The following is a 16,905-nucleotide window of genomic DNA, read 5'->3' as shown; positions in this document are numbered from 1 at the left end:
GAACTTCGAGGGCTCAAAACATTACGAAAGAGCGTTTGAATAATCGCGAGCGAGTTATTCTTACTTCGAATTCGGCTCAAACTTCACAACCTTTTTCACCATTATCAATTGACAACAAAAAGAGCGTGTGCCTTAGATACGAAAAAACGGAAACAAAAAATGAAGAATTGCTCCACCGTGATTAACCGATCGCCAGTTTTACGTTGCCGACACTGATTTTTTTTTTTTTTTTTAATTTCATCTCATATTTTTCATTTCATCGAATCAAATTCATCATCGACGTGGATCACGTTTTTAAACTCACTCGACAACGATTGAATCAATGGATCACAAATTTTTTTCTCTTTTTCGTGCCAAAGAATTTCATCAATCACTGCGTTTAGCTCCATTAAAATCTACGTCGGTGTGTCTTTTTCCGAGCTAATTTCTCGATATTTTTTTCTATCCGAAAGTCAAGTCTAACCTCTCGTTCTCACGCAGACACGATTCTCCGTTCGATCCCCTCTACGTATCCAGATTTACGTAAATGGTTTCCGTTCTCGCCACGCGACCGCAGCGCCGAGTCTAACACGCCACGATTGCGACCGACTATAAACGGAAAAAAACGAGCTTGACGACACGAAGCATCGTCGACGCTGGATTGAGAAATAAAAAAAACGTTAAATCAACGCAGTTGATTCCTCATTCATACGTAAATCGTCGATCTCATTTCATCTTATTCCGTTTATAATGTTTGTAATAAAGGTTCACTATTTGGGAATGTATAATTAACGTGTTGTCTGTGTTCCTTCGTATTCGTTCCAGCAATATGTCTGCAAAATGTATCAATATATTAATTTGCAATTATTTTGGTCTAATGTGTTTTACCTGCATGTATATTTTTCTTTTTTTTTTTTCAATTTTATTTCAAAATTTGTTATTATTCATATTTTTCCGTATACGAATATTTATTTACTCGTGTACTTTTCGCCTTGAAATTTGTTTCTACAAACGAGCGTTTGGACCATGACGATCCTCTCGCTTCTCCCCCTCTCTTTCTCTCATTTTTCTCACTTTCTCGTTTCTTTGTTAACAATTATGATTTGGTTCGTAATACCGTGTATACGAAAAAGCGCATCAAACGCAACCGTCGAATCGTTCAAAGGTAAATGAAGCAGATAATAAATCTTGGTCTAAATATGAATAATGTACAATAAAAATGAACTTATCACTTCTCGTTGCATTTTCTTCGCGACTTAGTCACCAACAAATTTGTGGAAATGTTTTTTTTTCCATTGTCGCAACTTTGATGAAACGTATACGCAAGTATTTGTATGTTTTTTGTTCCTATTACACGCGGCTATGATATTCCGAGTGCGTGAATATTCCCTCGTGCCGTTGTACACATCAACGCGAGGGAAAAAAAAAATGAAGATCACCGTTGGTAAAAAATCAACAATGAATATATGGACACCTTTCAGGATTTTGTTAGCCAGTGCGAAAAAGACTCTCTTCAAAAGAACCGTCGTTTTAGCGAAAATCAAGTATCGCACGTAAATGGCGAGGCACGATTAAGATAATAGTACGATCGCGAGAAATTTTCGTTGAGGTCAATAATTGTAACAGATAATTTGATAGGTTACTGCTTATGATAATGATAATAGAAATTAAAAATAATGACAATGCATACGTTGTACTTATATAAACAAACTTTCTTTTCTCTTTTCCTCTATTTCTCTCTCCGTTAAATAATAAATGTGTAAAATCATGGAGGTTATAAAAAATATTTCTCGACGCCTGAGCTTGGCTATTGTTATTAATCACTATGAATTTGTAAAACACGGCGCTTAGAGGTTAGAAAATCTTGGAACGATTGCAAACACAACAATCCCGTTTGTTTCCAGCACTTTGTCTTTCTCACACTATACGAACTTTTTCATAAATGATAATTGTGTCAAAATCCCGGTATTGTACAATCAGAGCAAAGAAAAACGGACAGCTTGGCTATAAGCAAAAAGTTTGAAATCTCTGAGTCCTCGGAAACGTTTACTATCAAAAAGAGATCGCAAATCCGATTTGTTTCCCTCAGCGACATCCAGTGGCGCGCGCGGTGGGTAAAGTGGGATTCATCGAACGTGAAACCAGTAAAACGGTGACAAAAGAACTCGTCTCATCGCGCGATCAGAGTTGCAATTATCAAGAGAATAAAACGATGCCATGAGAGGCCTAAATATCGATATTTAATATGTTCATATTATAAACGTCAAGTGGGAAAACAGTTTAAAAAATAAAGAAACCGGAGGTGAGAACGTAGAGTAAAATTAAAGCGAAATACAGTGTTTTTGTTTTATTATCATTCTTTTCCAAATCGTGTCCTCATAAATGCGAAACGTTCCAAGAGGATGCACATACGTCTTGGCTGCATTGTACTTATGGAAATAATATTTCATTCGTAATAATAATAAAAAGATAATAAAAATAATAATAACTAACGAACATTATTGTACATTAATTACGACGGTAAAGTGTCACTTGGTTTTTCATTTACGTAACATCTTAAAAATATTATAATAGTAATAATAATAATAATAATAGAAATAATAATATAATAGTAATAAAATAATAATAATAATAATAATAATAATGATATAATAAGAGTGTTGGAAAAACTGGTTGAATATGTAACGAGTACTTAGATTAATTGAATTATTTAGCATTTTAAGCATTTAGATCCGCGATATGTTGAACATAGCACGTTGGACTGGCTCTGTGTAAAAAAAAAAAAAAAAAAAAAATAGAAATGAAAAATAAAACAAGGTGCAATAGAAGACGGGGCAAGGGTAATTGTTATTTTGCAATGCTAAAAATAGTAAGGTTGCAACGATTCGATTGAAGATCAAATAAAATCATCGACGATCAGAAGAAAATATCATTTTCAAAGAGTCTTTTTCTTTGAGGTTATGTTTCGTAATTCTTCAAAGAAATATGAAAGATTACTCGTACATGAAAAAAATGATATTTCCAGTGAGAATTAAGAATGAGCTCGATCTTGTAAGTACGTTTGCGATGAAAATAAAACAATAAATGGGCGAATGTTTGGAGGGTGGGACGAAGAACCAAGGATTTTCAGCGAAAAGAGCTGGAAGCAAGAAAGAGCAACGGAGAGGCCAAAACGTAAATAAAAACGAACGAATCCAAAGACCTTGTCAATCGATCAGGTAAAAAAAATTAAAACATTAATTACGGAGGAGAAAAGTCGAAAATTATAAAAAAAAAATGCGCGCAGACACACACACGAAAACGTATATAAAACTAGGAATTGCACAATCGGTCTCATTCGTAGACTTCCAAATTCTAAAAGAAGCCCATTTAACTAAAAAAAAAAAAAAAAAAACAAAATGAACGAAAAGAAAAAGATTTACATACACGTATCTATCTATCTATATATATTTTTTCCTTTAAAAAGACGCAAAAAAATTACTAATTCTCGGGGTACAATTATCACGTTCAGATTTTACGAGACGCAACAATTAATTCGTAATGCTTAGAAAAAAAACGTTCCTAATAATAACGATAAAAGACAAAAAAAAACACAACGAAAGGCGAGGGAGTTACGGAAGAGAGAAACGGATAAAAGAGCCAAAAGGTAAGTAACAAAAGCTCACGTTCTTTCCCCGCGTGTATTTCGCCCACTTTTTCTTTCTCCTCTGTCCTTTCTTTATCCCCTCCATTATGGTATGCGAAAGGTTGTCAGCTCTGAGTTTCTCAGTATTTTTTCAATAAAACGTATACTCGGTATTTCTCGACTAATTTCGTCACATCGTAAATTGCATTTTTTCATTTCTCACTGCGGAGTGTCGTTTTCGTGTTCATCGTGTACTGTAAAGTGGAAACTGTCAAAAATGTTTGCGCCCCATCGAGATGATTAAAAAAAGCGTACTTTTTTTTTTTTTTTCTTATTCTCCCTCTCGTATTTTCTTGTGTACGCACGTGAGAGCGATAAGTGGGCGGGTGGGAACGGGCGCGGGTCGTGTGTGTTTTAATGCCAATATTTTCTTAGACGTATTTACGTAAGACGTTTTACGGTATAGTAGAACATTGATTCGATTCGACAGGATTCATAATATTTACACAAATGCAAACGCCGTCGATTTTCTTGCACACGTCCACGCACACGACAAAGTGTATATTTATAAATATACAAAGAAACGTAGATATAAATATACACTTTTGTGTATATCCATATATATATATATATAATATATATATATATATATTTATCTATATATATTCATGTTTTTAGTAAAAAAGAGGCGAAAAAGATTCGAAATTGTAATAATTCAGCCTGCTCGAGTTCGTATATCGAGGACCGGAGTTGGAGAGGGAGGTAAGAAAAACGGCGGTAGAGGTTGAGAGGGTAAAAGTTGATTGCCCGGAAAATAGTGAGGTTAGATCGTCGAGAAAAATACGGTTCGATATCGGTAGAGGTTAAATCGCGCGGTGTGTTCGCCCGTGTATATATACATATATATATGCACCGTATACAAATATACAAATACATATATACAGAAGCTGTATACAGTTGTCAATTCTTCATTTCGTTTTAACTCCGTATTATTTTTTATCAAATTCAACTCGCCATAACCTCAAATATGGAAATTCTTTTATTCCCCGGATTATTATTGGATTTTATTTTTTTTTTTTCATTTAGCCTGCGCTTCGTGTGTCGAGTTGATTCATTCATTCGCAGTACACCAGACGCATCTTCGTTCTTCGCACAACAATCATATATTTAATAATTAATAATCATTGATAATTCGCATTCTAAATTAGTCTCGCGGTGCCCACTCTCGTTATTTTGTCTCAAGTTTCGTTTTTTCATTCTTTTTTTGTTTTTTTCCTCTTTAAATTATTACTTATGTTTTTGTTTCTTTGTTTTTCTACTTTCTTTCGCTCGCACTCGCATTCTCTCTCATTTTATACCGTTGTACCGTTAGCGCGACTTTTCAATAATGGTCGGCTCATCCGTTTGTGTGGCTCAACTTGCCAAACGCTTTGTCGTTAATCGAGCAGTTGTACCACAGTTAAATTTCTACACCTTAGTTACTAAACGCACTTAACCTTACAATTAATACGTAATAATAATAATAATCATAATGATGATGATAATAATAATGATAATAGCAATAATAATAGTCATAAAAATATTAATAATAGTAATAAAAATAGCAATGTTAATAATAATAATAATTTCACAATGAATAATCGACGACGATCGTTAATCATAATGAATCAATAATCGATTAACGTTCGCTTCGATCAATCAAAACGGCTATTTATCGTTGGTAGAATAATTTTTTTTCGGGAGGAGAACGCGGGAGCAGGGATTTTTCATAGTTTAAAAAAACGTTTTTAACGATTCGGTGTCTCGGTGCTGATTTTTTCAATGACATTTCGTTTCTATCTCGTTCCTGTTGTTACACGTGTCCGCATGTGTTTGTGTGTCGTTTTTTTCGTTACGTGTAGCACACTGTCTAAACTCATCTCGTTCGAGGTTGAATAAAAGTGCATTGGCGGGTTGCGAAGATAGAGGGGCTTACTACATGTCGATCGTACGTAATTGTAAAATGTTCACGAAACGCGTGTGTAATCGATTACGAATATATATTTGTCTTTAAATATCTTTACCACGAAGTTTTATTGTTTTTTCCCTCGTGAATCCAGTAAATTTACAGGTTTGACCGTCTCCGGCGTGACTCTAGGCGGATCGCGTTCTTTCGAGGAACAACGATCGAGAAACCGAAAAATTCTCTGAGAGAGGATTCCGTCGACAGTACGCACGAGTCACGCGCGAGGGCGCCTCGGGCTCTCGTCGGTTCGGGTCAATGCCGCGCCTAATTTATAATGTACAGTTGTAATATATTTTTTCGTATTGTGGAGAATCCGGACGTGCGAAATATCTCGAGAATAGTTTCACCCTCGTAATCTCAGTCGTCATTTTTTTTCTGTTATCCTCGAGCCGCGTTGCTGGCACGCGAATAAATAATGGGCGAACCAAAAAATACTAGTGTGAAAATATTCCCACAGATGTCTCGCACAGTTATATAATAAAGCGAGCGCATTCGAGCGCTGCTGTGCCTGTATCATTATTTCCTCTTCAAAGTTTTAGTGAACAAAGAGCTGAAAGCGTGGAAACGAAGGTTTGTCCAAATCGACAGAAAAATTTACGATTAATATGATTTTCCACCGAGTTGAAGCCCTCAATTTCCAATCGCGTTTCTTAGTGAAGAAAAAAAAACTTTGAAGACGAATAAAACTCCTCGTCTCTGTTGCATATTTGTTGAACGGGATTTCGTGACAAATAGTTTGTGGGTACAGTACGTTTTTTTTTTTTTGCTTTTATCATAGTTTTTTTTTTGTTTTTTTTTTCTTGGAGAGATTAATCGATACACGTTACGCGAATAGCAACAATAATTCATACAGCAAATGCGGATTACCTATATGTATGTATATGTGTATATACATATATATATATATATATCTTGTTTTTATACATATGAAAGTGTTTCGTGTGAGTAGAGAAGGGGAAGCAACGAATGAAGTATGAAAAAGAACGTGCGTCTGGCGGGTAAGAAAGAGGAAGAAATTTTTCCACAAACTTGAAACGATTAAAAGAAACCATAGCAGCCTGAAGAGCTTTTCGGAAACGTAGGTACTTCGTTTACTTGTAAATCATTTATTTGTCGATTCCTAAAATCGATAAAATAAACATTTTGTTTCCCGAGCTAGTCGCGTCAACGAATATTCTCCCAATCCTCTCACGTTTCCGTCAGTCACACTTAAATTTCTTCAACCTCAGTCGCACGTCGATAATAATTCGATCACGCATCTTCCATATCAATTTCTTTTTTCATTATCTACAATCGGATAAATCTTCCGATCTAACCGCGGAACTTCGCAGTCTCTCGATAAATTATATGAACCGAGACGAAGCGTGAGTCGTGTACGTATGTGGAATTTCGCGTGTGTGCATGTGGATCTTCAGGGTCGTGAGAGCTTCGGGGCAGATGGGCGGGTGGGGGCGCGGGGAGGGGTTGGGTTGGGGCGGGGGAGGGGGGGGGGGGAGGGAGACAGCGGGCATCGCACGAATGCAATCGTGGTACTTTTTTCCTTCAAATCTCTTCGTACGAAGAGAATATTAAAAAAACGTGTGGCACATTGACGGTTGGAATGTTATTTTGTTTCATTATTTCTCGTTTGTTGTTTTGTTTTTTTTTTTGTTTTTTTTTCTTTTTTGCATTTCGTTTTCACTTTATCGTCATTTTATTCAATATAATATTAATAATGTTGTTAATAATAATAATAATGATGATAATCATAATAATAATGATGACGAGGATGACGATGAATGATAATAATAATATAGTATTTTTTTCGCGTTAATGATAATATACTTTGTTGTTGTTGTTGTTGTTGTTGTTGATGTTGGTTGTTTTTTTGTTGCTTTTAAATATGCACGTAATGTTTATAATATTTAATATAGTCGCATATATGCGTGTCATATACACGTGTAGTTCTGTTTTCTCTGCACTTTAGTATTTCATTATTATTATTATTATTATTATTTGTTTATTGATTTTTGTTATTTTTTATCTGTGTGCTGACTGCAGGTTTTGATTTGAGGGGAAATTCGTTCGATCTCCGAGACACCACGAGAGGAGAAAAATGTACTTCCTTGGCCTTTTCACTGCAAGAATAAAACCGGGAAGAGCACCTTTTTTTCTTTAAAGAAATGAAGAAAAAAAAAAAGAAAAAAGAAAAAAACACTCGAACGTCTCCACGAAACCGAACGATCCGTTTGCATTCACTTTTGTATTTTTTTTTTTTTGTTTTATTCATCTGCTCTTGCGTCAACGTTTCTATGCTTCGCTCAATCGCTGCTTGGATATGACGACAAATTACATTCAACTGTATTTTTAATATATATATATATATTTTGTTTGTTTGTTTGTTTGTTTATTTTTCCTGTATTTTTGATAACTGTATATTATGCTTTGTAGTTGTGGACCGGGGCGATATCGCGGGTGATATTAATCGATCTCGAAAAATGTCCTCTCGCAGAGCGCTATTCGTAGAGTGGCTCGCGAGGGACAAAAGAAACGAGCGATTTTCACGCGAGTTTGATTTGACCCTGGCCCTAATGCCTATTGTTCGTGTGTTATTGTTATTGTTGTTGCTGTTGTTGCCGGTTTGTTGAAGTCTAGTTCGACATCGGTGAGTTTGCAACCGGTGCCGGTTTAATCTGTTTGGTTAGGTTGGCGCTGCTGTTTTTTATCTCGCGAAAGGTATGACCGTGTCGAGTTGGGCGAAAGCGAAAGACGAAAGGAAGAGTGTAAAAAAATAAAAATAAAAATAAATGAAAAAACGAGTGAGAAGCGTGAGAGCATCCCGGAGAAAAATGCCTCGAGCTTTTCACAAGACTCGTAACTTCTTGCCAATCCCCGCGCATATTCCCTTTCTCATCCTTCATTCGATTCCCACGTGATTATATTTTGTTTAAAACGCTATTGGTTCTTTGTGATATGCAATCTCGTATTGGTCGTGTTTGAAAACAACGCGGAGGCAACAAGTCGCTTTGCTCACTCATTTGTTTATTTACATTTATCGCGATTGGCGGTTAGTCCCCATTCGCCCACCTCTCCATTCTCTTTCGTCTTTTGCCAACGCGAGAAACGAGCCCAGTCTCGGCCTGTCGCGGTTAACTGTGAGGAGACGACCTGTTATCTGGATTACTGTATTTCGTATCTCAATATTACGAGCTTTATAGACCTGCTGCTGCATTCTCTGTGTTATGCTGTGACTATTGTTATTGTTTTGCTTCTTGCACGCGCGGAATACACTACAGTGTTGCCATTCCGTGGCACAAGCCTATTTCTTTTTTCTTAATTATTGGTTATGTTTGTTACGGTTTCGTTTTGCGGCGCGCGTGACGACGCGCGATATTCTGCGAGTGTTTATATGCCTGTGTTTTCCTGTGTACGCTTCGGTAAAAAGTGTCTGTATGTGAACCTGTGTTTGTTTGTTTTTTTTGTCTTTTTTTTTTTTGAGACGGAGCTGATGTATTATTTGTATGAATTGTTCCCGTTTAATCCTGTGAGCATTTCGTGTCATGTGTTTTTGTGAGCTTCATTGAACCTGTGGGAGAGTTGCGCTGGGCTTGGGCGATTTTATACACACGTGTGTGTATATTATTTTCTGCATACACGTGTACAAATAACTTTCGGGTTTTGAGGCTATGAGGGGTATTAAACTGCAAGTTTTAACGGCAGGGACGCTGGGTATCGGGGGTTGCCGGTTTCGTTTTATTTATCTATTCGTTTATCTATTTAGTCAGTTATTCATTAATTATTCATTTGTTTAATAATTATTTGTTTGTTTGTTTGTAGTTATTGTTTCTTAAGTTCTTTCGTTCGTTAGGATAGTTCAAAGTTACCCATTTCTTCGAGCAGTTTACAAATGATTAACCTCTGTTTCGCGAATCAGTTCACCTAACCTCAACGTGAGCTACGAGACCTCGATCGTCCGGGCAAGTTTATCGTCGTTAAATCAATCAATTGTAAACAAGCCTTGCTTGGAATGTTTTGATTTTTATTATTTTATCTTTCTATCTATCTCTCCGTTTTCCAATCGCCCTATATATATCTATATATTATGAAAATGAAAATTATTCTTAAGATTTTTCGTAATAAACGAGTATACAGTAAGTGGAGTATGAGTTATTTCGTAAATCTCGAACAACGATATTCAAAATTTAATAACAAAATGGAAAGTCGATGGAATGTCTTGATATTTATGCTCTAGGCAATTTGTCTTTTCTTATTATTCTTTAATCGTAAGTGGCTTCTTCTTCTTCTTCTTCTTCTTTTTGTTTTCTTTTACTTTTTTTCGTTATTTTTGATTTTTATTAAGGGATAGAAGGTACGGAATTCCTTGGTCCATTTTAATTATCGTAATAGTATACGCGAATGTGAATAAAATTTATAAAATATGGAAAAATTTGTTGTTTCATTTTGTTTATCTCTTTTGTTTTTAACTCCCTCCCCTTATCTTACGCACGATATTTTCTTTTGAGTTTGCTTTGCTCTTCTTAGTTACGGGAATTGTCTTAAATCAACTGATCGGACGATCGAATTATTGTATGAATATCACGACGAGGCTAGGCGAACGCGCTGCTTCACAGTTATAGAAAAAACATGATATACAAACAACTAAAGCGCCACGCTACGGTACTACCGAGTTCTAGCCACGTAGTAACAGCGCCATCTTTCATCTTACTCGCCTCATTTCTATGTAACACCTAATTACTAACTCTCACTCAACTCAGGCTCCTCCATCCGAGGTCATCCGTTTCTCACTGATCTTTCAAAACAAATCGATCAACACAATTATCGCGATGATAAAACATTACTTTTATCCACCCTCTTGTCACTATAATATTAGTCAAAATCATAACAATCAAACAACCATTCTCCCATACTTCGATTTCAATTGGTACCTACAATTTCGTTTAATTCAATTATATTACGATTTTACTTATTTTATTTATCAGTGAGTACGATGACCTACGACGATTAGCCTGCGTTGTCCATTCTCGTGGTCAAAATCTCACGCGATTAATTAACCCCGACGAAAATACAGAAGCGCCTAAAAAAATGCTCAGCATAGAAAATCGAGGGAATTCACGCTCTTTGTTGGAACAGCGGGGGGAATTGCACGGAAAATCTGGAAAACAAAATTTTTCCTCGCTTCTTGCCGTCCCCATGTTTTTTGGCTTCCCGAAAAAGGAATTCCGAAAAGTGATGAAAAACACGAAAATTAGGCATTACGTGGATTTTAGAGCGTCGATCCCCCCTCATCGTTGCTTTCGAAGAGCCAAAGTTGAGAGTTAATTTGAAAAATGTGTCAATATTTGAGAATACGTCGAGTGAAAAAGTCAATGACAGAACTCAGGCATTTTATAATTTCGAATGAATTTGTGCAACGTTGTATTTTACGATACGTCTCGTTCGTCACAGCGTATACGTTTGCCATAGCGAGTAGCGCTTTTTTAGAGTCATTGCATGACTAGAGAACTTAGAGTACGAATTAAAGCCAATTGGAAGGTACCAGAACTACGAACGAGACCAAAATACACGTTTGCAATGCCGAAACTCTCGATCACTGTTTCAGGTCTCCTCGTGCAATATTCAACGAGACATTTTTTTCGGATTCGTTGGAATAATGTTAGGGTGGAAATCGATTCGAAAAAGCGATGCAAACTTGGAGCGAATCTTTTGTCTTTGTCAGGGAAAAAATGATGTTCGATTATTATTATTATTTTTTTTTTTATTTGGTAAATGGAATGATTGAGTTTCTTCTGAGATCAAAGATTTGGCAGATCGAAATAGTTGAAAGAAATAGGAATGGGTCTCGAGTCGAAACTTTGCAGAGGATTCGATACGAATTTGTCTCGTTGAGTTTCCAATAGTCGTCGGGGCCTTAATTAATCGAGCTTCCTTTGCCCTTCTCATTGTCAAGTGTGTACGTGTGTGAGTGTGTCTATGGACGACAGGCCAGCACTTCGTTGATCACGAAAATCCCAACATTGCGAGAATGCGTGAATTAAAAATAGAATTTGCTTTTTTAAACGGTAACCTAGCGCGTAACAGTTTTTTTACCCTCCCCCCTTTGCGTCGCCGTGACTCGTGCCGCTGCTTTTTCCATTCTTTCGAGAATTACCGACGACGACGACGACGACGCAAAATGTATAATCCAACCTTCACAGCCCGAGATCGAATCACATTTTATCGATAGATATTCGGAGATTTTGAAAAAAAATTCTTTTTCAACGTAAAATTTTCACGAGCGATGCACTTTTCGTTATTGTTTTTTAAACTCCTCAATATTTTTATTCCAAAGAATAATAATTGCCAATAATCGATTGTGGTTTGAAAACTCATCATTTCTTCGACTTTTCGTTTCAAAGTAAAACAACACGCGAAGCTTTTCCAACGCAAAATCATCGTGTTTCTCAAATGCTTTTCTCTGCTCTCCGACTTAATAAAAAGTTATGCTGGAAAAGTGTGGTGAAAAATAAAAATAAACGCTATCGAAAAACGATAATTTGATCAGGGAACGTGATCATTTGGTTCACTGTCTTTCTCTCTCTTTGTTAATCTCTCTTGCTCAACGTGTGTGTTCGTGTATCTCTGTGTACCTAATTGCACTTATATATTCGACAAAAACGGAACGTTAATATTGGAACTCAAGATGGCGGCCGGCGTGGCCCTGAGACGCAGGAGGTATTATTTATCATTATTTTGTTAAAATTAAACGAACAAGTTCAACTCTCATATCGCTTTGACCATTCGAGCCTTATTTTAATAAACGTCAGGATTTCTTCGATATTTTTTCAAAACTACACCTCGCGTTCGTCCAAATTTTCACGCTCTCGTTTTTATTTCTGGCTACTTCCTAAATCCTCATTCTCACAGTTCGAACACGCCCCGTAGTGTTGTGTATCGTCGTTGGAACTGAACGTTATCTTACTTTTTCTTTCTTTCTTTTTCTTTGTTTGGCGTCTATAAATATCGTTAGTTAACTGCGCTCGAGTCGTACAAAAACGTAACTTCAAAACTTAGGCACAATTTGGAACTGCTTAGACCATTCCCCCACGTCTCCCACCCCTTCCTTTGAATCCTCATAAACGCGAGTGTGTCCGATTCTCACAGACGGTTCAAAGTGTCTTTCGGCGGGGTATTTTGTTCGACGAAGATCCCTGTCGACGAGAAATTCCTTCCAAAAGTATCGCAAGTCATTGGCGATCCGAGTGTCCGAAAACGAGTCGACGAATTTCGTCCTATTTTTCAATTCCCTATCAATTATTATTTTCACCCGCGATAAACTCGATTTATGAATTTTCAACCGCCAAATCCGAAATTCACTTTGTACCGTCCGTTGAGATTTGAGAAACGGACGTCGTGCTAAAAACGTGCCAAACGTGACGTTATTCTGAGGTAGCTGACATTGAGCCGTTTCAGAGCCAATCGGACGAAAACTCCCCGTTCGTTATTTTAACCTTACTTTTTTCTTTGTTTTTATACTTTTATTTATTTTATTTTTTTTTTTTTTTCACCTACATCGACCCGCCGAAAACCTTTTTCCTTTGCTCGTGAAAATTTTTAAATACTCGAAAGATCCGAGCTGAGAACACCATTTATTTTCCTTTCGTTATTATTTTTAAAATCACCGTCTAATCAGTGAGCCGTTATTATATCGAAATGGAATTTTTAAGAGAAAACTCTCGTATACGATATTTTGTTTGTTTCTTATTTTGTTTGCTCTTTTGTTTACGTTTATAATACAGTAAAGACGGGAATCTTCGGTGCCGATATTCCGGTTAACTTGCCGCCATCTTGGTCCCGTTCGACCACCGCGTTTGTGTGGACCTCGCAATCCTTTTTTCCCTCTTTTTTTTTTTAAATATTTTATCTTGCCTCACACTTTGCTTAATTTTGTTTGCTTTCTCTTGCTCTCCTCCGTATGTTAATTATACATTATAGTAATCGGTAACCTTATACATATACACTAGCTGGTTACAATATGTTTGTGAAAAATATACATCAAAATTTTGTTATTTTTTTTTTCTTTACATCACAGATATTTTAATATAATATATCTTCATTTAATCTTAAAAATTTGCCCTCTCTGTTTCTCTGTCTTCTTCTCTCCCTCTCTTTCTCTCTCTCTCTCTCTCTTTCTTTTCAACTTATTCGTACGCGCGCCGGGTAATTGGCCTGCCGTTCGAATCTCAGGGAAAAATTGCGTTCGACCTTTCAACGAGGAGAATTCATCGGGAACGTAAAAACACGACTCGAAGGAATAAAATCTTCAAACGCTACCGTTTTAAAAAACGTTATTTATAATAATCTGATCGTTGACGAGAAGGGGCGAAATGACGAGGAACAAAATTCAACATTTCGTTTAACAACCTCAATCTAAACCAAGTGTTCAAAGTCAAAATTACCATCCGAAGAATTATCGATTCGATCTTTAATTCATATTTTTTAACCAATCATTTTTTTCTTTTGTCTCATCGCGATAAAAACAAAATTCCGTTTAAATCCCCGAGTGTTTTGTGAACTGAATTTCCTTTCTCGTATTCTTTATAAAAATTTATTTAAAAAAACCAAAAAAAAAACAAAAAAAAACTGACGATAACACTTCTGGGAATCGAATCGACATTTCAGGCCCAATTTGCCCTTGAAAGCTAACCTTTCGTTGCGCTACTTTTTGTTTTTCACTTGAAATGGAACGGCACGCGATTATTACCGGAGAAACGTCGAGCTTCCAAGAATCCGACACCTCGTTTGATATTTTACCTATCAAGACTGTTGAGTCGCAGTGAATCGCAATCATATAATGAACAACGACAATCATAGTTTAGCAATATATCGTTCGTACAATAATATAGATTTCACATCTAACGATAAATTTGTGTTTTTTTTTGTTTTGTTTACTTATTTGAAGTTCTCAGTGTTTGTTTTTCCTTAAAGTTGGACTCTCGGGCATTTCTCTATTTTTCTTTTGTATTTTATTATTTCAATCGATATATCTGAATGTATTTAAGGGGGGAGGAACGATGGGTGAGGTTTGTAGGGGAGCGAAGGTCAAGGAGGACAATGTTTCGTACGAAATGTGTTTCAAATGTTTTTCAAGCCTCGCGTTTCCAACGGACATTTGAAAAAATATTCGGAATTCGTGATTGAGGTTACTTGTTTTTGCAACTGACATTAGTTTTTGTTTTTTATATTCAATAATGTGAAGAGCGTTTTGTTGAACGATCAGGGCTTTGGATCAACTGATGGAATTCGTTATTCGAGGAAAATGTCTTTTTTTGGTGAGATTCTCTTTTGAATTCACGTTCGTGTGTGTGTGTGTATGTGTGTGTGCTTTTTAAAAATTTCTTATCGATTTCGATTGATTTTTCGTTTGTTTGATTCCGGGTCAAATGTCTCTTTCCTTGCGTTACACACTTTGAATAAATTACGTTTACACACAATCATGATTCGTGCATTCTTCTTTGCCGTGTTTCTGTTTTAATTTATGTTTTGTTTTTTTTTTTTTTATTTTTCTGCGATTAAACCCTACGAAGAGACCTTAAATGTTTACACTCGATAATAATTTGGATCATTATTATTATTATTTTTTTTTCATTTTTTTACTTTTCGCTGCTCCACTTTCCATTTAAATATCGTAAATTTTAGGTTAGTTCCAAAACACCGAGATAGATTTTTCGTTTAGCCTTGCTTAATATGCGACTGTAGTTTTCGTATTATAGAATTTATGGTTTTTTTTTGCTTCCGTTTACTTTTAAGGGAAATGTGTATTTTTGAGATTTTTTTTCGTTAAAATTTTTTTTTTTTTTTTTCAACACCGAACATATACATGCCTTAAATTTTTATGTACAGCCTAGAGTTTCAGTCGTATAAGAGTTGATGATGGGGTACGCGCGCGGTCTCCTTCAATTCCTCGCGATATTTTTCATTTATTCCCGATTAATTTACTTCCTTTGCGTATCATAGATATATATTTATATCTATTATATTTATAACATACTTTTCCTTTTGCCGAAATGCATCAACTCATTTATTTCCATCATTTTATTTCGGTCACTTCATTTTGCTTGAAATTTTTTCTCTGTTTTCACTACGGCGTGTAAAAAACGGTCTCAATAATTTCTCTTTCTCGTTCGTCCGGTCAAAATGCTCGTTTCAAAATCTCGTCCGAGTTCAAAATCCTTCAATCGCGTCTTTTTTCCTTGTTTTCATTGTTTTTTTTTTCTTTTTTTTTCACATGATTTGTATTTTTCCGATGTCGAAACTTTCCGAAAGTATTTCGCAGAGCTCTCTGTCGATCCTCGCTCAAATTTTGGTCCAACGGATCATCGACGACAGCTTTTTTTTCTCTCATCGATCGTTTCAATATATTTATCGTTAATGCTTCATTCTTAATCTCTGAAATTTATTTCCTCACACTTTATTTCCTTTTTTCTTTTTTTTTTATTCTTTTTCGATAAAATTTCATTTTCACGATTGTGTTATTTTATTCTAATCACGACATGTTTTTTTTTTTCTCTTTCGCAATATCCTTCATTCGTGAATGTTCGTGTTTGATGTGTGTTCGTGTCCGTGTTGGATGATACTTCAAAATGGTTCGCGAGCGTTTCGGAACGCTCGCGTAATTATTTGAAATTTAGAGAGGGCGGAAAGGGATATTTTCACGGGGCTGGGACGGTCACAGGGTTGGTAATTAAGGGGAAGATATTTTTCGTTTTTTCTCTCCTTCATTAAATTTCTTTCGCGACTATCTAAGATAGCGATAGGTACTTCGTTATATTTTCCTCTTTCGTGTTTTCATGATTTTCCAAATTTTCACATCCGCTCGCGACGCAACCCAATTTTCCGTTAGAACTAAGAATTTCGATCGCAATCGAGAGACGAATCATTTCCAACCGAAAATTTTGCTCAATCGCTGTTTTTTTTTTTTTTTTTTTTATCGAATTAGAAACAAGAGGCGTGAAAACCGAATGAAACATCGAAAAAATTTCACCAACTCGCACAAATTGCATGCAATCCAAAAACCATATTCAAACGATATTTTTGTACCATCAAAATCTGCACAGCAATTGTTTACTCATTAAATACATTGATTCACGCGCGTGCAAATATTTTTCATACTTCCGTGCACGTGAAACTTCAACTTTGTTCTTTTTTTTCGTTATTATTTCCAGCAAATTATTTTTGTACGCATTCGTTACGGACGCGTCGTATCTCCAATAAATTCCATAGCAACGAGTGCAAATCGTCCTCGATTTTCTCGACGTTT

General features: G+C 36.0%; 1 protein-coding gene across 1 annotated transcript in view; it reads right to left on the bottom strand.

Annotated features, from left to right (window-relative positions):
* Nucleotides 1-2,311: 2,311 nt before the first annotated feature.
* The window catches only part of Eip93F (Ecdysone-induced protein 93F), a gene marked incomplete at its 5' end in the record, with an annotated part of 33,223 nt that continues 18,629 nt past the window's right edge, over nt 2,312-16,905 (bottom strand). Inside the window, one exon of the mRNA XM_043410587.1 lies at nt 2,312-2,746. Within this exon, the coding sequence (XP_043266522.1) occupies nt 2,698-2,746 (49 nt within the window). The remainder of the gene's footprint in view (nt 2,747-16,905) is intronic.

This window comes from Venturia canescens, chromosome 2 (assembly GCF_019457755.1).
Source record: "Venturia canescens isolate UGA chromosome 2, ASM1945775v1, whole genome shotgun sequence".
Lineage (NCBI taxonomy): Eukaryota > Metazoa > Arthropoda > Insecta > Hymenoptera > Ichneumonidae > Venturia > Venturia canescens.
The sequence above is the reverse complement of the archived record's forward strand: the minus strand, read 5'-3'. Positions and strand labels throughout refer to the sequence as shown.